The 22,008-nt window shown below is 42.7% G+C and overlaps 1 protein-coding gene across 1 annotated transcript in view; it reads left to right on the forward strand.

Moving 5' to 3' along the window:
• Positions 1-22,008, forward strand: part of BRSK2 (BR serine/threonine kinase 2) — a 339,934-nt gene that overhangs the window by 166,689 nt on the left and 151,237 nt on the right. Inside the window, 1 exon segment of the mRNA XM_086612849.1 lies at positions 1,209-1,303. Coding sequence (XP_086468975.1) covers positions 1,209-1,303 — 95 coding nt within the window.

The following is a 22,008-nucleotide window of genomic DNA, read 5'->3' on the forward strand; positions in this document are numbered from 1 at the left end:
CGTCAGGGGAGGGGGTCAGGATCTGAACCGCAGCGCAGCCAAGGAGCCGCGAGCTGAGCTAGGCTTTTTGGGACCGTGCGATGTCGTTGTTCATAAATGCTCTGCAAAGCCCAGCAGGTCTCCATGACGCCGGGGAGGTGCCATTTCCTCTTACTTCAGTTATAACTGAATTAAACTAAATGGCAATTTGGCATATTGTGTGTGGGGTGGGATGGGATCCAGCCTGTAAGATGATGTGCTGCATGCGCGCGTTTGACAAGAGTAAAAGCTGAAGCCAACAAGATCTCCCTTGAATAGGCCTACAAAGGACGATTTTTCCGGGTACAAATTTTCTTAATGGCAATAGAGTTGAGAGCTCAGGGGACTATCATCTTAAACTCACTTGTGGGAGGTATCTCAATGTACTTTCATTCAAATCAGCAGATCTAGGTCAAAATTTTGCAGAAGATAATGCTTCATGTATGTTACTTACCTCTTTCTTCTAATTCTTGGGGTTTTGTTCCATGTTTTGGTCATAGCCCAGACATCTTGATCCTGTTAGGATTATCCATATCCTTTTGCGAATATAATCATTTAACAGCGCTCTAAATGATTTGAGAACAAGGATATAGTACATAATAACAAATAAGAAGAGCTTAGAATTGTATCAGCATATGTTGATGTTCCTCCATGCCACAGTGGCGTTCGTCACAATGTTAACTGTGTACAGCAGGGTAAATACAGTAAGGGAAAGCATAATTCAGTACCTTTTGTTATGATCATGAAAGCTTTGGAAGGAGCTAGAAAAACACAGAGGCCATGTTTACACTGCAGTCATTTGACCATCTAGTTTTGTCCATTTCTGAACTTTCGTTGATGTCAGGTGTCAGCAAAAGCCCTTATGTTGTGCAGTTAAATTGGCAGAAGTTTACTTCTTAGTGGTAGAAGGCACTTTGAGAGCTGGAATACAGGGCTTCAGCCAAAACACAGGTTTAATGACAGAAACGCGGGAGCGTTAAGGATGTTGGTGGCTCCACTGCCAAATGGTCACAATGTGGACTGCAGGGTCTTTGTTACTTGCAAGATATTATATGGCTGGAGGAAGGATTAGTGGAAATCTGTTTGCATATAAGTTGCCAACTGCTGGGTGGTGTACTAATAGCAAAAATCTCAACAGCGGCCACCTCTAACCAATTCTTCCTTTTTGTTTTGCTCTGTTTCTCCTGCAGGGCTTGTGAAGTTGGGGGTTCACTGTGTCACATGTCAGAAGGTTGCGATAAAAATTGTCAACAGAGAGAAGCTCAGCGAGTCGGTGCTAATGAAGGTAATTTTCTAATGGGAGATTTAAAAAAAAAAAATTAAGTTCTTGGCTCTGTCTTCTGTTCCATGCAAAATTAATATCTTTAATTACGTATAACAAACATCCTTGTCAGTACTAGGACTATGTGGAACATAATAACAATAATTTAGTTATGGGGGAGGCTGGGGCAGCTGAAATTAAATGGGAGTATGCCTGTGCTTTGTGAACAAAATAAACGGTCAGCCGCAGAGTTGTTGCGTCTCTGCTGGGGCAGATGTGTGTTGGGCATCTGACTTGCACCGCTGCAGCAGTGCGTCACAGTTGTGGCACGCTGCAGACTGAGATGTGCAAATGTCAGTAGGAAGAGATTGAAGAGAGGCTGTTGTTCAAGTACTCCTACTGCTTGCTCTGCTGCATGGGTTCATTCTGATCTGATGCGCCGGGGGCCGTGACTGTTTAGAGGTGGTGTAATTCTGTTAGCAAACCACAGAGCTGTGCCACTGGAAACCGTCAAGGTGTCTGTCCCGATGGTCCTATGACTGTAGTCTTTAGAAGAGCTTAATTCAGTTTTTACCTTGTGATATCCGTCTCTTTACATATCGATTGATCCTAGAAAGCTAAAAATAAAATAAACATTCATAAAAGTTTATTCACGTGATTTGGTGACTAGAAAGGCTAAATTCAGCTTGATGGGAGGGAACACAACTGCACTGCAACCAACAGAATTCCATCCAGCTGTCACCTGCAAATGACACCTACAGGTCTGCAGGCAGTGTAGCACACTTTATTGAGGTAACTTCCCTATAAACACATGGGGCGTATATCTTTACGCCACTGTTGCTTATACGTACTTCTGTGTCAGCTGTTTTCCAGCACAAGTAAGTATAGCAACCTTTCTAGGAGCTCAAAGAAAATGGAGATTAAAGGCGTATGCAGTCAGTGAATGTTATGCATGTAGTGTAAGTTTATTTTTTTTGAGACAAGGATTCTTAAAGTTATGTTCAATTGTAATGTATTCAGACTTACCTTTCTGGAATTGCATTGAAGTATTCCCTCTCCTGCAGTACTGTGGATCCAAACAGTCTTCTAATACAGAACAAAAGTTAGAAAGTGAAATAGGTAAGAAAACTGCAAGTTTAAAGGGACATTCAGCGGATGAATGGAACACAGTGAAAGCAAACAAAGTGTGTAAATGGTGAAAGTGGAATGAAACCCTAAACACTTTGAATATTTTCCAGAGTAACATAGTAGGATTATTTTATAAATCATGAGCATTTTGTTTCCTAAAAGACACTGTCTGGTATCTGTATAAAACATTTTATTTACCTCATTGAGTTTCAGAGTAGGAGGCAAATCATTTAGCATAGCAAAGTGATCTCTCTGCTTTAGCTGTGTTGCATTACCTCGGTTGTAGTATGAAATCTGAGTAGTGAAACGGTGTGTTAGGCCCTTGTTTACACAGCCGCATGCTGAAGCGTGTGCCATATTTTCTGTAAGCATCCTTCTCAGGAGGAGCCACACGTTGCATCGTGATTCTGATTTTCAGACCATTCTTGGTGAGATTTTCTCTTTCAGGGATTCTGTTGCCTGTGCTCAGGAGGTTGAAACAACAGATTGGATTGAAGTGGTTTACCCAGTTCTTGCATAAACTTAGTAACCAGATGTCTTTCCAGGAATGCCTTGTGTCTGATGGTCACAGACAGGGCCTGAGACTTCTGAGTGAATTTGGAATTGACTGTACTGTTAGCCAGCTTAATCCAGCCTGGCCGAAGGGGAAGAATGCTTGCAGCTCTCAGCACTCCCAGTGTGACCGTTGCCAAGCGTCCAGCTGACAGCTTGCTGTGTGGAGTCAGCAGCCACAGGGAAATAGCCAACAGTGAAGCCAAGTCATGGTGGTGTGGTGGCATTCCTACTTTGCAAGTCTTCCCACTAGCTTATCAGTTCCAGTGACTTTCTTTGCCAGTGGGCCGTGCAGAACAGTCCCTGGAGCCAAATGATTCGAGACCACAGCTACTCTCCCAAGCCAGGCCTAGATTGATGGATTTTGCTTTAATCCATCCTTGGACAGAAAAACTGGATCTGACAAACACACACCTGCCGCGTGAAGCTGTAACACTGCAGTGCTGTGGCCATTTATCCTAGAGCATAAGGAAGAAGTCTGCTTGCGGTCCTTTCAACATCTAAAATGACAGGCAGAAGCACATACAGCAGGCTGCTTTCTCTGCCATCATTATTCTATTTTGACTTGCTTCTTATAGCCTTCATTTCTCCAGTGTTTTTGCAGTATTTTATTCTGTATGCTGAGGGAACTGTCCCTTCTTTCTGCAGCTGCTCTTCATCTGAGCTGTGCAGAATTGAGAGGCATTTGGTAAAGTGCTTTCTAATCATAACGTCGTAGTATCGATATTTCTGGAGAGAAGAATTTGGAATTGAAGCAGCTGGTCTCAATTAGCAGAACTGCTGCTATGGAGATGGTACACGGGCAGGCATGATGCAGCTCAAGCTGCTGTAAATGCATCATCTGAGCACTTGCTGCCCTGTCACGGGACATGCGAGCCGTTTGCTTTGTCATGCCCTTACTCGCTGACCACAGGCTGGGGAGCAGTGGTCCTTTCCCAGCTCCAGCTTGGGAGCCTGGCTGTGGGGCAGAGCTACAAATGCAATTTCACAGATGAGAACAGAAGGGCCGGTTCTGTTCTCGCTCCTGCTTTCACACAACTGGTAAAAGCTTCACTTGGGTTTCTTCAGTTGCACGGTGGTGACCCCAGTGATGTGGAGGCTTGCCGCCTCCCGTACCTTGAGCTTGCTCTAGCACAAATCGTCAGGAACGCTTCAGAAAGGAGTGCATTGTAGGGAGTGTCTTGAGATTGAAATGGGGTTCATTAGTTTTCCTGAATTACTTCTGGATTTCTGAGAGGACATTTAGGCCCGGAATGCAAGAGCTGAATGCATCTGTAGTGCAGTAAGCTCTCCTGATGAGGCAGGTTCACTATTGATGGTTGCATTTGCAGTGCCAGCACAAGTGTTTGGAGTTTATAACTTCAGAATGTAAAGGTTAAAGCAAATCTTTCCTCCGATGTGGCAAAAGCTTGTTTGGAAGCATTGAGGCGTCTCATGAAATGTACTCAGAAGAGTACTTTCCTCTTTACCACCTCACCAGTTTTCTTCCACTCCTTCCAAAGGCTAAACAACAAAAAGTTACTCTTTTGGTGATCCATCAGATGAAATACTCCTTGGACAGACAAGGGAGTAGAAGCAATGGGAGCATAAAGGGTGAAGAGTGAGACGGGGACAGCTGGCCTTGGACTAATTACTTGAACACGCAGACATCCTGAGAAAGCCACAGATGTCCCAGGCTTGATGACTGGAGCCCAGAGCTCCATATGTGTGCTTTGTGTGTATGTGCCTTTTGTTTGTTCTGACCGAGTTCGCCAGTACTGGCCTTGAAGCGAGGCAGGTATTTCTAGGGTGGCGGATGGGGAGAGACACAGTCCCTTCCACAGTCCTGTTGTAGAGCTCCATTGAAACACGGGTGGTGGGTTTGGTGGAAGTTGGTCTGTTGATTCAGTGCCTTGTGGTGCTAATGAGCTCTGCTTCCGAAAAACTCCGCAAAGGTAAAGCGCATGTTCTTCAGCAGAGAGGATCTTCAGCAATGATCACTGTCAGAGATCACTGATTGCCTGGAATAATTGAGTAGAGGGATAGGTAGCAGTGTCAGCCTCTTGGAACTGCTGAGCTAACTTACGAAAGCGTACTTGTAAATAGGCACTGCTTTTTGGTCTTTTCATCATCTCTTGCTTCTTCCTGAGCTTCTATTTGAGTAGCTACTTATTTCTTTGCTACTTTGTCCTACTTTGAGTCTTTCCTTCCTTCTCCATTTTCTTTCAGTTGTTATTGTGCCTCTTTTTAACCCCTTTCATTCTTCTTTTCTCCCCATTCTGTGATTTCTTCCTTTTTCCCCTGTCTTTTCACCTTTTACTAGAGAATGTCATGTAATAACTGTCATTGTTTTGTTGCTAAAACTGCTGAAGTGCAGCATGTTTGGTTCAGGCCTTCATTCTTCAAGGATAAAGTTTAGAAATTGGGCACAATTCAGAAAGTATCTGAGAGAGTAAGTAAACAATCAGAGCTCGTGTTTTATGAGAGACTGAGGGGACTCAATCTGCCTAGTGGCAAAAAGCTTATTGGAAACTAATAGTTGTAAGCTGTAGGTAGACAGATTAAATGTAGGAATACCAGGCCTGTTCGACCACTGGATAAATTTGCTAATTGGAACAAGCCACTCGAAGCACTGGTGAGTTTTTCCCCTGAAAGACTATTAAACTTCATCTTAAACTGCTGTGTGTTTTTCTAAAACCTGGATCCTAGTGCAGGGTCTGGCAGCGGGAAGTAGTTGAAAATGGTTTCCTGATCCGTGCTATGCATTAGCTCTGAGTAGCTTAACGCAACAGCCTCTCTGGCCTTAAAAATTCATGGAGCTGTGAATTTCTAATCACACACTTGAGATCTGTAAAAAGTCATTTATCTCTGTCTGAAGCATAAAGAGACGCGCATGTGCAGAGTATCTGCAGAAGCAGAAATTTAGGCTCCCCTAAGTGAAGTTAGAGAAGGAAATAGTTGAGAGCAGAGTCTTCGCTTTGGAACACCTCATTTTCAGACTTCTCAAACAAAGGACTGTAATATTGGCTGACCCAGCTGTCCTCAGCTGCCGACTGGAGGCCTGGTTGACAGAAATCATTACCAGAATATCAGAACAGTGTCAGGGAGAAGCTATATCTGAGACAGAGAGAGAAATGGACTGCGTGGTGTAACTGGATTCAAATTCAGCTTTGATCGTTTCCCTGAAATTCATGAAACCAAACTCACCGACACCAAACCTCAATTTCACCAGATCAGAATTTTTTCTTCATGTATTCAGTAATAGCCTAATGGTTTTCAAGCTGCAGTATTTAAGAGTTTTGCTATTGATTGCAGTGGAAATGGTGTTAAGCTGCTGCTGAATCCCGCTGAATACCCCTACCATTGGGTACAAATGAACAAAGAAACAAGACTCTGTGCATAATTTCACCAGTGAAGTGTGTTTAGATTAATCTAGGATACGGGCACGCAAGATTTTGGAAATGGTCTTATTGAAAATGGCAAATAGGAATGAAAGTATTTCCCTTTGTTAAACAGAAGTCCTAAAGACAAGATTTTAAAGCATTCACCAAACTTTCCAGGACCCCCTGGTTAAGACATACTGTGCTAGCTTGCTGGTAGTGATTGATCTATTATTCTTCTGATTGATTGGCATATTGCTGTGAGAGGAGAATAACCCAGAGGACCTTGTATTCATGGCAAAACAAGGTGAAAGGATAAAGGAAATTAACTCTCCCCAAAACAAGTACGTACTCTCTGATGCTCGTATTTTTACTTGCTGTTGAATGTGCAGGTTGCAATGTACAAATCGGTGTGTTCACACTTACAGGGATTGGCCCTTGCACATGGGCTGGGTGTGCTTGTTAAAAACACACGCTCTCCCCCTCGTTGTGGTTTATCTTTAACCTGGAGGATTACCACGCGCTTGTCTGCTTTTAGCACTGGGAGAGACCGGATTAGAAGTGTGTGCGTGTCTGTGTGTATGTTTGACAGTGCGTAGGTGGTGAACAAACTGCAGGAATGATTGATGCTCACCAGAGGACGTGAGTGCACACACACACACTCACCCCCCCCACTTTGTGACCCTGGTTCATATTCCGGTAGCAACCCAGACAGCACAGCACAGCTTCGCGTGCGCGAGTCTCTCTTCTGAATTCAAAGAGATAAAAAAGCACCTTGCAGTATGAAAAACATGAGGGAAATAAAAGGGGCTTTTTTTTTTCCCTGGCTCCCTTCTGCTAGAGGGAGTTTGGGAGTAGGGATCTGTTACTGAATGTATAATGCAGAGTGTTTTGTTTTAAACTGGAGCTGGTGGGGAGCATTGCAAGCCTATTCGCTTGTCATCTGTTTGAGCAGTTAAAGAAGTTGGATGATTGTATTTTCCTTCAGAGAAGATTCACTCTCCGCCTCCACTTTCCACCACACCCACAAGGAACACTGTTTGAAGTATCCTTGAAGAAGGAAATTAAACAGGAATCACGAGCACATGATGTACCTGTCAAAGGAACAAACCTGTCAAGTGTGCACAGTGCTTTTTGCTTTCTAAAGTTAGTGTGATCAATTGAGGCATTTGGACGAGCTATAAAAGTAATTGGCCCTATTTTTTCCACCCTACGTTTGATTTTGCAGACTTGTGTTATAGCAGCCTGGCTCAAACCACTATTGTACCAAACACATTCCACCCACAGCCCTGTGTGTACAAACACATAGACACAGACCGTGCACCGTCCTCACGCACTGCCTCGGTCATACGGCAAGGAATGTCCCTCGTGAGCCCCAGCTGGAGCTAGCTGAAGTCAAGGAATGCTTTTTCCATTCATTTCACTTGATCGTAACCATAATGCCTGGATAGGAAAATAACTTTTCCCAGAGATGTGCTCTGCCATCCAGTCTTCATCCACCTGTGAAGCTGCTGTCAGCCTGTAAAAATGCTTTCTGTACAGCTTTCTCTTCAACTGTTTGCACTGTAATTGCACTATGCTTGCATTTGGGGTGAAACAGACCGTAGCTTGGCTTCACATTACTTTCTCTGCTGAAGCTTCTGGGAATTCTCCTCTTCCTTTGCCAAAGCTTAGTTTTCTCAAAATATGCTGATTCACTAAAATGTTTTCTCTGAAATAACTTTGGCTCACTGAACTCCCAATATATCAAAGACTAGATTTCTTTTGAACTCTTTCTGGATTTGTAGCAGGAATTTAGGGAGTCTTGCTTGCCATCTCCAAAGCAGAGACCCTGAAAGCCCTGCCTCTACAGGGACTCCCACCAGCTCTGAGCCCGAGGTTATCAAGCCAAGATGTAGGAAGTCTTGAGACAGGCTCCAAGTCCCCAGCTGTGGGGTAGACCCAGCATCCCCAGCTGAAGACACGTGACGCTACAAAGCGTTGCTACATGGAGGAGTGGCAGAAAGTACTGGGTTCCTCAGCTGTTGTCAGGCTTGATGCTCTGTTTCCTGGGAACGATGACCAGTAGGAGTTACCCTGAAAGGCAAGGGGAACCCCAGGTGAAGGTTACCTTCCAGGTTCAGTCTTGCAGACTTGGGGTGTGGAGTGTGAAAATCTCAAGACTGGCTTTCAGAGCTTGTAACCCTGGTCAGATCCTATAGTATTTCCAGAATTTCTGGCTAGCTGGACACCTCATTGTTCTGGGAACCTGAAGCTGTAGACTCCCCCAGCCTGAGTGGTCTCTGTAGCAGAGCCACCTGGAGCTGTAGTCTCTGTTAACTCCAGATGTGAACTATGGGTCTGGCATGGTTTTTTCAATCTGGAGCTGCAGGCTCTGGTTTTCTCTTGACTCACTGAAGGTTGATAAAGAATGCTAAAAAGGATTGGATTGTGATCTGACTCAAGCTAAAACCTCTTTTAATTAATTTTTTCTACCAGCACTTCAACCAGCTCTATTCTGTGGTTAATTAATCAGTCTGAAGAGGTGCAGAATGAAGCCTGTCCTGGTCTGTAGAGAGTAGAGTATGCTGCAGGAGAGTAGGTTCTGGTTGAGCCATAGGTAAACTTGACCACATTTACAGAAAGGAAATCAATTTTAGATTATGAATAACATCACTTCCCAAATCTTTTAAGGAAAAAAAGATTTAGGAGGGACGTGTTTTCTGATCTGAACTACAGAGAGATTTTTAAGTTGCACAGCTCCTTATACAAATTAATTTTCTTTGGTTACACAATTTCTTCCTGGTCTGAGAGCAAAACTCAGAGTGAAACTCAGATGCAGTCAGCAGAGTGAATGCAATATTGACCAAACTATTTGAAACCCATATCTATAAGCGCTAGAGGAACAGTATAGGATTTTTTAAATCATTCCTCATCCCACTCCCCATGCTGGAATTGAGTGAGTGTGCATTGTGCCAGGATATATTCTGGGTTTTTGGAGACTATTATATCCTGTTTTCCTGATTCTGCCATGCCAATGTTTGCTCAGTGACATTGCAAAAGCTTGTGAACAGGTCAGGTGGAGGAAGATGCTGGGATCTCAGCGCTGCAACACAGCATGTTCTTTGCAGGCTGATTTCATTGAGGATGAAGGGTAACTTGGCAAGTGTGGTTTAGATTGTTATATATTTTCTTTTCTATCTTAAACTGTCTTTTCTGGGTTGCAGATGGAAAGACTTTCGACTCCATTTTACATTGGTTTGTATTTCATGTTTCAGAATCTTGTCTGGAAACCTTTTAATTATTTTGTTTTGTTTTGTTTTCTCCTGGGAGGAGAACCAGCATTACATCACAAGAGCTCTAGCAGTAATGGGACAGCAATCCTTAAGTAGATTGACTGAGACCAGAATTGGCTCAGGTATTTGACCCTACATCTATCGTGTAGAATAAGCACCATAAACATCAATATACTGATCCATCCCAATTAGGGGATGTAGTCCATCCCTGTATATAGCAGGCAAGCTTATTGAGCAAAGACTTGGTTCAAAGGTTATCTTAAATTTTTGCTGAAACAACTGGATGGTGCCTTGTACACTAGCATTACCCTTCTGTTAGGAAGCATTTCTTAGCCTTGTATAGCTTATGAGTTTCCCAGCTCAGACAAAATGTGTCACCTGATGGATATTTAACAAGTAGAACTGAGAGCCAAGGGCTGGCATCGCACTGTCAGGGAACGCAGGCTCTTTTTGTTTGTTTTGCATTCTTCTATCCAATATGAACATTTTGCTGATCATTTGTTAAGTGTAAACCAGGCCTCACTCGGTCTATCCCTGCAGTTTGTGCTATTAAGTAGTTGGCACAAATTTAGGAAAAATCTGGGAAGGCTCAATCCCAGTGCAATTAACTGTTAGTTCCAGAGCTGTCAGATGGAGCTGGATACAATATGCCATGGATTTGCTTTGCTGCTGCTAGAGAATGTTGATCTCTCTAGTGGTAAGTTTTTAGGTATTTGGGCATTTCCTCTTTTACCAGGTGCTACCTTTGAACTTGCTGCCTTGCCTCCTGGCATCCTGAGATGCTGAACCCACAGTTAACATGTGTTTAATATGCTGGTCTGTTCATGAAGAACACTCCCATAGCAATAAACCACTATGTGCATTCCTGGGCTATCCTCCCGTGGATTCATACACCACACGTAGAGAAGACTCCAGAGTTTTAGTTCAAAATGGTGTTTTTTGTCCAACTCCAAGAGAATCTCCCGGGTGCGCTGATACAGAGAGAGCTCAAGCCCATGCTCCAGTGGTCCAGCTACCATGCACTGACAAAATTGCAGTCATGGTGTGGTTGATTTTGCTCTGATGTGGGAGAAGCAATCACTGCTTTGTCAGAACACCTGGTATTCTTGAACCTTGCGGTGCACTATAATATGGTGTGCTCTGCAGCTGCATGGGCAGGCTGCAGCGATGGAGGGAGAATGGAGATGTTACCTTAATTCTCTACAAACCATAGGAAAGGAGAGATTGAGTTTCATCTTGAACTTCTGCATCCATTGCAGTCTCTCAGTGTGTAACGATTGCTCAGTAGCATTGTCCCTGGTGGAAATAGGGGCTTTTGACAGTGGCAAAAAATTCTGGGGTGCAGACTGGCTTTTTCAAGAATGCTTAGTGAAAACTCAAGTCAGGCAACCATAATCGTTGTCCTTTTGGGGAATTTGGGACTGGTGCTCCAGATTATTCTAAAATTCACATATTCAAAGTCTTGGTTTAGAGCCTTTTGGTAAGGCAGGGGCGAACAGATGTCATCACTCAAGAAGAAGGATCTGGCCTAAGAAACATGATCGCCTGTTCCTGGTATATACCACAGGCAGAAACATTGTTATATTGCTTTCAGTTCTCACAAGAAGTACCTCCTCCTCTGTACATTCACTAGGACAGTGGCAAGGAAATGTCGCTGGTGCAAGGAGTAACACAACAGAGCGCAGCTCTGTAGTTTTTTCTACTTTTAGGTTTCCTGTTGCTCCAGGAGACAGAAACATTCTTTATCATCTGTAACTCTCAGGCACAGGCCTGACTACAGGAAATAAGTAACAGCAACACGTATAAACAAGACAGCAACACCTAGTTCCACCTCATGTCTGTTCATGAGGAATGCTCCTGTTTTTTAAGGGGGTATACATTTTAGCTTGGTTCTACAGTTCCTAATAGCTTGTTGTACCCTTCAGTACAGCTCTATATAACTAAGCAACCAAGGCTAGAAGATATAAAATGAAGAAGACCCACCAGAATATGTGAAAACCGTCATAACAAACATACCAAGAGATAGGGAGTATGTTACTAGTTTTCCTCATTGTACCTGAAGCAGATTTTCAGGAGAGTCGTGATACACAACATGTAGTTATCCTATAAGAATTGCTAATAGATTATGTTTTACTGTGTTCTGGAAGTCTGTTCACGCTGTCTGTCAGAAACCTGTCACTGTGGATCCTTGTAAGAGACTGAAATTTACCATTGCTCCATGGGCAAAAATCTGCTGTCCGTGTCTAGATTCGTGTGTGTGGAGATGGTTCAGCAGATCTTGCTGTCAATAGAGGCAGAATAATTTCTCCAAGCTGCGAAATACTTTAGCGTAAAGTTATTTTTTAGAGATTTTTCTTCTTATATTTCCTTCCTAATGCCCTGAAATAAATCCCCTCAGTCTAATGTTCTGATCTCTTTTCTTTGATGAGTTTCCTCTCTTCACTCCTGCTCCCTCAGCTGTCCCTGAATTTCCTTCCTAAATCCCTTCTGTCCTTTGCTAACCTCCTGTTGTCCCTTACCGTCCACTGCAGCATTTTCAAAGCAGAAATGAGACACACACAGTAAGAGAGTGAATATTATCCTCTAGGTATTATGGATTCATTTTATCCTCATTTCCACCTCTTAAATCAATCCCTGATTTATCAAATGCAGAAAATAATAATGTTTACTTAAGGACAAATGGGCAAGATCATTGGACACAGGGCAGAGTGGCACACAGCTGTTCTCACAGTCATCTGGTGGTGTGTTTTCACTTCTTTTTCATCTAGGGGTGAAAAACTGTGAGTTTAGCAGTCACAGAGGAACTTGGCTTAGGGAGTAGTCTTGTGGGGATACCTAAGAGTGCCAAACCCTTCTGGGCAACAGTAGAGTTAAATGGTAGATTTGGTTGCTCTGTAGTACCAGAATATCCCCAATATAAGAGACAAGGCATCTGGGACCTTCCCAGTAGCCTAGCAGAATAAAAAGATACATTTCCCAGGGAGTGACATAAAAGTCCAGCGACAGGTAGGAATGTATCTAAATACTGCCTATAACAGCAAAAAACCCTCAGAGGTCTGTTAACCTTAAAGCCTTTGGTTTTGAGAGAAAAGGTGCCCTTGCCCTCCTGCATGGCTGAGCAAGGCCGACGGTGGTGAGGACACTTTTAGGTAGAAGCACTGCTGAAAACTGCTTTCCTCAGTGTAGAGGAGAGAGCAGTACCAAATACCAGCGACTGAGGACATAGTATCTGCTCAGTGCTGGGTAACAGCCACTTGCTGCTTGTTTACCAAGAGGGCATATAGTTTATTGAGCCATCCTGCCACCTGGCAACTTGTCACCCATTTTTTTTGGCAGATACTAACGGTTCACTGTCTCTCTGCATCCGTTTGGCTGCATATGTGTCACAGTACAAATTGAACCAGTGTTCAGACTCTCAAATGTCAAGAGTGGAGCTGATGGCATGCTGCTTGAGGAGGAAAGGAGATATCAAGGATAAAGGAATCTAAGATAGCCAGATCGTTACAGGGTACAGGAGCGAAATATTGGATAAATGTGTAGAAGTCATAGAAATACGGTTGGAAGGGACCTCTGAGCGTTTACATAGTCCATTCTCCCACTCAAACAAGGACTGCTGTTGACATGGATCAGCCATAGTTTTGTCTGCCTTGGTTTTGAAAACCTTATGGTATCGAGATTCATCAGCCTCTCTGGACAACCTGTTTCAGTGCTACATCACACTCAAAGGGATTTAATTCATCCTCAATGTCTAACCCGAACCGCAGTGTAGATGTGAGGAGAGAGATTGGCTGCCTGTCATGGCTATTGCATTCAGTAATGAATAAACTTGTTTCAGTTGTCAAATAGAGACTTAGAACAGTTTAAAAAAAAAAAAATAGGAGTTGGAAGAAAAACTTAATGCCTTGGAGGACTGTGGAGACAGTACCGAATGCTGCAGCTTCATGGTCGGTACAACCAGTCAGTGAAATTAAGAGCCATATCAGGCAAATTTGGTTTGAAAAGGGGCAGCAGAAACAAAATTGATGAGTAAAACTGGGAGTCAACAGACTAGCATGCAAAGAATGGGAGTCTCAGTAGGTGAAAATAAACATTACAGCAGTAGCGTGAAGAGGGTTTAGGACTCTGGTTCGAAGGCTGCTTTACTGAGGGGACTCTGAGGCTTAAGCAGCCTAAAAGAACTCATGGTAATGGTCACATCTCGTTTGTGGTTTGAATACCAACCAACAAGAGAGCAACCACATTAGCAGACAAAGGAGGAGTACTTTCTTAGAGCCTGCCTGGAGTCTTGAGAGGTGATCTCTAATCATCTGTAGGAGGGAACACTGGAAGTGGCATCATAAATGCACTGGGCTGCAATAAAGGATGTGATTACTGAATTTCTGTGATTCTGTGATTTAAGTGTTAGATATAAAGCGAATTTTAAATATAGATAAAGTTCTGTAACTATAGTTGGAGGAATAACTAGCAAACAATAGCTAAAATAATGAACATATTGCCTTAGCATTACTGCATTTCTAAAGAGATCTTAGCTATTTCTGACTCTTCCATTTCTCACTCTTTCAAATTGGTGGTTCTCATAGAGGCTTGACCTCCATCCTCTTGTATCATCTCTCCAGCTGTCTCTTTTACTACAGTTTCTATTTCTCTCCAACTTGTTTTCCAGGTGTGGATCCAGTTAGAGATGCTTGGCTTCTCTCCCTTTATTTGTACACATCTTTTGAACAGCAATATCATTTGTATCATCCTTAATTTCTTCCTCCCCATTGCTATAATTGTCTGCTACTACTGCAATTATATTTTTCTTCTCCTGTTTCGATTCTGAGTCCTCTGTGTAGCTCCCTTCAGACCACACCACAGTTGTCCTTCTTTGCAGCTACTGTAGTTCTGGCAGTTCTGTGTCCTGAGACTTCAGTTCAAACTTTAGCTGTGGTCTACTAGTACCTATATGCCTTAAGATCTGTTCATTTACCTTTTTTTTCAAAAGCTTATGAAACTTAAACACAACTAGGGTCTATTTTGTGTGCATTCTTAACCTGAGATAAGGTGCCACAAATCCTACTGTCATGTCCTGGTCTCATACTACCTCTGTGACCTTCAGTATGACTGAATACAGCATTTAACACTGCCTGATTTAAAGAAAATGCTGTTCATAGCCAGTCAGAGTGATCAGCTCCTTTATGCATGTGCAGGTAGGAATTTTTAAAGTTACAGTGTTTCAACCAGTGTGTATCAACAGTTTAAACATTATTCTTATCATCAGGACTGTGAATATCTAGACTCACAGCACACGATGTAAGGGGAGAAATGAGAGATCTGAGCAGAACTGAAGAATTCAGGGCCTGGCAAAAGGGTTACACCTTGATAGATTTAATGCATATATAGATGTTTAGATATCCTAAGATTAAGACCTATGCTTAAACCCTATAGAAATTAAGAATGTGTTGCAGGGTTTTATGGGTCAGGCATATTGCTGAGAAAATACATTTTAATTAATTAGTTTTTGTTATGAGATTCAGGAAGTTAATGATGTAGTAGTTAAAGATCAAGGTTGCTCCTATATGCATCAGAATGTATTGATGCCGTATGGGAATTTTTTAATTGATTTAGTAGATGATATAGAACAAGTATTTGTTTCCTGTTGAGTAAGTGGCATATGACATAATTCTGCTAACCATCATGGAAATAACTTTCATTCATTTTCAAGCAAGACTTCTGTGGCTCAAAATGTGTGTAAAACATACTGGCCTAAGCTCAGAGTTATAAGAGGATTGTACTCCTGTTGGATTCAGTGGAACTGCAGCTATTTTCTAGAAGTCTGAATTTGGCCCTGCAGTTTTATTTATACTGTGTCATCCCTGAGATAAAGCTCAGAGGCTCTCTGATCCTCTTACTCTGAGAAATAATTTTTACTCACCCATGGGCATTTTTGCTCCACCCATTATGTGCATTTTCCAAGCCATAACCTCCCCCTTCTTAAACAGATGATTTGATTTTTCTTCGTTTTATTTTCAAGTGATTTCCTGGGGATGGGGAGGATTTCTGCGTGCGGAACTGTTAAACTGAATCCTCATTATAGTAACATCAAGTGGCTGGTTTAAACTGCTGACTACCCATCTGAGTCATTATGCTAAATGTTCTTTGCTTCTGGGCACCTCCCTCTCTGCTCGTGCCACAGTGATGAGAGGAGAAACACAGAGGTTTCTGTGGGATCTTGGCATCTCACCCAAAGCACCAAAGGGCATGGACTGCATGGGTTTGTACGTTAGTCTCTTCCCATAGACTTGAGTTCTCCTGGTGGGTGTGCTGGTACAGTGCAGTCACAGAAATGTACAGATGAGAAAACCAGAGCAGAACTGGAATAAGTTTTAATTGGTTGTTCATAGATGCGTACGTGTACTTCAGAAATGATGCTTTCGAAAGAGGAGTACGCGGGAAACACCAACAGTTCTTTGACTCCCAGAATGTTCTGCAGTATGAAACACACGCAGCAAATTGTTCCTGATGCGATCTGTATAGCTTCAGTTCCTGGGGAGGACGTGTGGCTGCCTCGGGAAAAGCAAACTTTGGAGGCGGCAAAGATCACGTGATTTTATCAGAGGGGCTGTTGTCCTTCAGCTGTCCACAGCTGAGAAACCTTAGGCAGCAGGTTTTCCGCCTCTTTGAAGAGGAACCTGCCTTTAATTCCTCTTCGCTGTTACACACGTCCTGATGAGTCTAGCACTTGCTTTGGGATGTCTACTGGCCATCTGCTCGGAGGGATGAGTAAATATATGCCTGCAATGCTTTCGTCACTGCTGTGTGGCTTTGGTTTTTTATTAGGTACACAACCTGAAAGGACAATGCACCCGTCAGCTCCTGCACGTATTAGGCAACGGTATTAGTGGATTCCCAGCACTTCCAGGGAATTAGCTCCACAGAATAGGTTAGTTGAAAAGTATATTTATCTTCAAATGATAACTAGAAACCCTAAGGGAAAACAGACTTTGTGGCAGCTGTTTTCCTCTCCTTGACTGCTCTGTTTTCACTTTGTGCTCTAACTCTCTCTTGCCCTCAATTAACCAGTTCTTGATACCTGCCCAGCTTTGCAGAATCAACCCTCTTAATCATAGACAAAGGCTAAACTTTCATCTTCCCAGAACAGTTTAGCCTCTGAACCTTATGCTCTATGTGTCTTTCTCTTCCCGTGTTTTGTGTTTCCCGAGTCCTGCAGTCAAACTTGTCTTGGGTATCTGCAAGTGCAGTGCAGTTCTGTTCTTTATTATTCCCTATGATGATGAATTAGCATGAGTGGAAAACAGAGCCAATTTTCTGTTTGCATGTTAGGACTCCTAGGCTGCAGCGTTAGAAACTATTTGTTACTTCAGCAAACTTGGAGCTGCTGGTGGGAAGACCATACGTGTTTCAGGTGTGAAGCAGGGTGAGACTGCTTTTTGCCTTGATTTTGGAGAGCAAGATGCCAGGCAAGTTAAAATGGCTTTGTTGCAGTATTCATATCTGCATGAGAAACAGGAAGAATCTGCTCCCTGTCTCACCCTGCGCTCTGCTTATAGTGTGATAGCACATCCATGACTAATTTCCATGATTTTCGTTTTCGTTCTCCTTCCATTACAAGATGAACAAATTATATACTTAATTGACAGACTGTTTCATCCTTTTCTGCTAGCCTTACTCTTTTTTTGGGCAAATAACAGATCAGACTTTGTGAGTAGTTCTTCATGTCACAACAATGTCAGAAATACTGTGAGTGACTAATTGGGCTACCAGAAGCCTTTTTCCCTTCTTGAGGCTTCATGCAGCACTCCTGCCTCAGCTAAGACTCCTAGTGTTGTGGAAAATTATGCTATTCCAAGGTTTAATTACCATTCATTTACTTTTAGTGAATTTTCTTTAATTTATTGCTTTCCCTCCTCATTTACTAACCTCAGACCGGTCCCATTTCCCATTCCGTTGTATCCCAAGGCTCTGTTTCTGCGTGGCATTAAGTAGCTTGGGAAGCCTCTGCTGTGGATGTTTTCGGCAAAAGCTGGGCAACAGCTGAGTAACTGCAGGTTGCATAACTCGCAGTCTGGCCCAATATATCTTTTCATAGGAAAACTAAACAAAGCAGATGCCAAAAACAGGTGGTTTGATTTTGATCTGCAGAGCTTCCCACTGTCTACAGCTATGCTTTATGTTACTGTAGGACAGTACTTTCTGTTTCCGTGAAGTTCTGAGCTCAAGCTGGAGAAGGGGAGGTGCTCGATACTGTTGTGAGGCATCAGCGCAGCACTTTGGAGCCCTCGGAGCTCTGACCTCTCAGATACCTTCTGCCTTTTTATTGATCCTGAAACACACTGAGATGGAACTTCAGGAGTTTCAGCCACAAGCATGTCGATATGTGGGCAGTATCCACAGTGTTAAGGACTCTTCTCCTCATGCTCTTCTAGCATTTTGGAAAAGCTCTTGAAATAAGGAGCCAGCAAAGAGTTAGCTTGGTGGGAGTAAACTATAACCAGTGCTGCCTTTCCCTCCTTTTCTATACCCATATGGGGTTGTGTATCCGTCAGTTGTTTTGGGGTCTTGAAAGCTAGGGTAAGTGTACTTTGCCGAAATGAGAAGAGCAGGCTTGGTGCTGATGTATAGCAGCAATTCATGGAAGCAGAGCAATGACCAGGTTTTCCATTCCGATTCTCCTGTTGTGTATGAATTTCAGACACAGGGCTCAATAAAGCTCTTATTTATGTACATTGTTCATAGAGCTTGCTATTTGATTTAGGGATCTCCCAGTCATCTCATCTGCAACACAGGCTCTACTTTGCAGAGTTTAGCACTACAGAAGGCAACTTATCTCCAGAAAGAGCTTGCCCTTGACCTTGAATGTTCTTGCAGTTGTTAAATGCTCATGCAGGTTTTCTGGGAAGCTGGAAGAGGCAGTTTTGCAGTATGACTCTGCTTCTAAATGTGTCTGTAAAAGCCAGTGGTATTTTAGGTTTTCCTATTTGTTTTTTCTCTCCATGGCTTGTAGATCAAATACATCCAAGCTTGCAAGTGAGAAAAAGGATTTTCTAATTGCTAGTTTCAGAAACTCACTTACTTGGTAAAGAAACTTGAAGGTAAAGCTTCTACATCTGAAGGTTAGCTGATTAGCTTTATTGATGATACTGGGACCAAAGTAGATATTGGTCCTTCTGTCATGGCTCTGCTTGCTCTGCAAGGATGATAGAAGTATTAAAATCTTGCTTGTGTCACTTGGTTTCGCAGAATTGTCTATGAATACACAATAGGGAGCAAGAGAAGGTTTTTTCGAAAGCTGTGCCGACCGCACTGTCAAAATACTTACGCAATACCAGCACAGCACTGCTGTTGGGAATACAGCCTTACTGGTTACCCTCACCCTGAGCAAGGCAAGCTAAACGAGTGAAAATTGTGTTTTCATGCTGTCACTGTATCAATGGTCGGGGTTTCTGTGGTCGCGGCTTTTTTTAGTCACATGTTGTCATGCCCCTGTCTGATGTAGTCGTGCTGGCAGCGCCCTGAAGTGCAACCACTTTTCTGACTGTGCGTATGCTTTTAAGCTCACCTATTACCGAAGGGCACTAGCTGCCCCCTTGGAGCAGGAGACAGATCGTTCGTGGTTGCCCTGAGAGTACCAGAATCGTTTAGTTTGGGGAAAGGACAATCAAAATAAGATACTGCATGATAATCAGAAAATTCGGTCCTGCAATGCAGCATTATGGAAGACAAAAAAAAAAAAAAAAACCCAAAACAAAACAGGAGAGAGACAGAGAAAAAACAGAGCAGTTTGTCTCCCTGCACCAAATAGGGAAATTCAGAGCAAGAACTGTGTATTTGGGTCAGCTGAGTCCTAAAGGAGAATTTTCGTGCTGCCTTTTCAACCCTTTTTCCTATATGGTTGTTGAAGATGCCAAATCTTCAAGAGGCAAATATTAATAAGAATTAATCCTGTAATTGTAAACTGCCTGTTCTGTTGCTGCTACTGCTATAATTTCAAAAGGAGAGCAACAAAGCAGCTAGGGCATGTCTACATGATGCAATACAGGGTCATGCAGAGACACCTAAGTTAGCTCTGAAGGTGCCCATATGGGGACAGAAACATTATAGCCGTATCAGGGCAGCACTCAGCTTGGGCTCATTAGGCAGCTTGTTTGGAGCTAGCTGAGACATCTCTGCCCAGCATGGAAATTTCTTAGTTCTCCTCCAAATGAGCTCAGACATTATCTAGGCCTGATCCACAGCTCATGAAATTCTGAGAAAGTCTTTCCACTGATTTCAGTGGTCTTTGGAACAGACCTGGACATTGTTTTCAGACAGGTGTCCCTCAGCAGGGTTGTGCTCGTGTCTGCCATGCAGGGCACATCTTCTGCGTGGTGTTCTTCAGGGTCAGAAGGAGATAAAAACAACTCACTGGAGGCAGTGGGAATGGTCAAATACGGAAGAGTATCACGCTGAAAAAACATCACATTAGTAAGAAAGATGCTTAGCATGAAGTGATCTTCTGGCACATTCTCTGTGTGAAATGAGACCAGAGTCAAATGCTTATTCCCTTAAATTTGTTCACACAGCTCGTGTTATTCCTGATTCACTCCAGCAACTTCTGCTTTGCTGCTTTTACTTGTCTTTGTCCCAGGCATTTCACACTTGCCCAGGATGCCCTCCACACTACCACTGCCCAGGGTCAGTTCAGCTTGGATTAGGCTGTTCTCTTCCAGATCCAGCTTCAGGTTTTTTAATCTAATCTGAGAGAGCCAGAGAGAGCAAAGGCTTGCCCACATCTCCTCTTTGCAATGACCACTTTTTATAGCAAGCCTCAACCAGAGCTCCCCCTCAAAACCCGTGATCAAGAATACGAGCATCTAAAAGAAACAAACAACATTTTTTACAGGAGGACTAATCAAAACTTTATTTGACTGCGTGAGGTTATTGAAGAATATATTGATGGTTGCACACCACTACATTTACTAAAACTTGTGTGTTGTTGTGCATCAGTTAAGTAGTCTGGCCCGTGCGTGTGTGTTTAAAGAAAGGTGACTTGTTTTTTTTTCCTCCTTCTAAGACTAAGGGATAGGAAAGGATGTTTAGAACATCTCTCTGATGTCCAGATCATGAGGTCCTAAACCCAGGCAGATTTTTGAAGAGACTTAAAAGGTGCTATAGTGTTTTAATGTGCCAGCTACAAATTGGCCCGGATAAATTTCATTTACTTACAGAAATTACATGATAGTGGTGCAGCAAGAGTACTTGTGCTTTTCCTACTCAGAAACTGTTGTAGTCACTTTGAGCTTTTGGTATCGACTGTAGTTGTGCCTCTTCTTGAGCGTCTCCCATAGTTGCCACTGCAGGAATATTGAATCACCTGGGTTTAAAGCAGGCTATGCCGTGTCCTTTGCTTGGTGATTTATTCCTTGTCTTTATTACCACAGTGTCTGAGGGGCCGCACCGTGCTTTGCCAGGTAGGCTGACACAAAGTGAACATGAAGCAGCTGTGAATTAGTCCTGGAGATTGTGGCAGTGAAGTTAGGGGTAATGCACGTATGTGAACTGCTTGTGATTAATATCAAGTGTGTCTTTTTTTAGCAAGAAGCTATCATCTTCAAAGTTCCCCCCCACTTCTTCTTGCTCATTAATTTTAATTTTTTTTCTAGACTTCTTGTTAAAAATGAATTCTTAATGAGTGCTTCTGCTATTTAAAATGCCTCAAATTCCCTCCGTAATGATGCCTCTCCATCAAACTGAAAACACATTCTTTGTAAACAAAAAACAAGACCTTGTGGCGTGCAATTTGCATACCTTTTGTGGCATCTTTTAATTTATAGTATTGAAATTTATTTTTAATTTCCTTCTATCTATTTCATTCTGACTCTGCTGAGTGAACACATGATGTTCATGGTTAGTTGTCATTTAATTTTTTACTTGGCCTCGGTTGAAAAAATGTTCCTATAAAAGCAGTGTTTGTAGTCCCTCTGTCTCTGAAGCTTGAATAAAGTTTGACTTGGTAGTAGCAAATGGTTTCTTCTTAGCACCTGTGTTTCACTATCATTTGGAGCTTTGGAAATGTATTCTAAGAATTGTTTTCAGCATTTTAGTAATCTGGTCCTGCGCTTAGAGAGAAGTTTTAATCCCATTGACATGGGCAAGAATAAAATAATTAGCCAGAAAGTTCAGCTCTGATTGGTATCAGAGGAAGTTTTTGCAGTAGGCATCTTTTTTTCTGTTAGTACATACACAGAAAAATTAGTCTCTTTGTAGAAATTTTTTTATGTTTTTGGTTTAGCCATGATAGCCATGAAGCACAGCTCAGAAACAGAAGGCGAAGCCTGGGATGAGAATCCACCATGGTGGCCAGCTCTACACCACGGTAGCTGACAGTAAAAAGAAATATATTGGAGGTTGGAGGTCTCTCTACAGAGCCCTGTGC

This window comes from Tauraco erythrolophus, chromosome 6 (assembly GCF_009769465.1).
Source record: "Tauraco erythrolophus isolate bTauEry1 chromosome 6, bTauEry1.pri, whole genome shotgun sequence".
In the NCBI taxonomy this organism is placed as follows: domain Eukaryota; kingdom Metazoa; phylum Chordata; class Aves; order Musophagiformes; family Musophagidae; genus Tauraco; species Tauraco erythrolophus.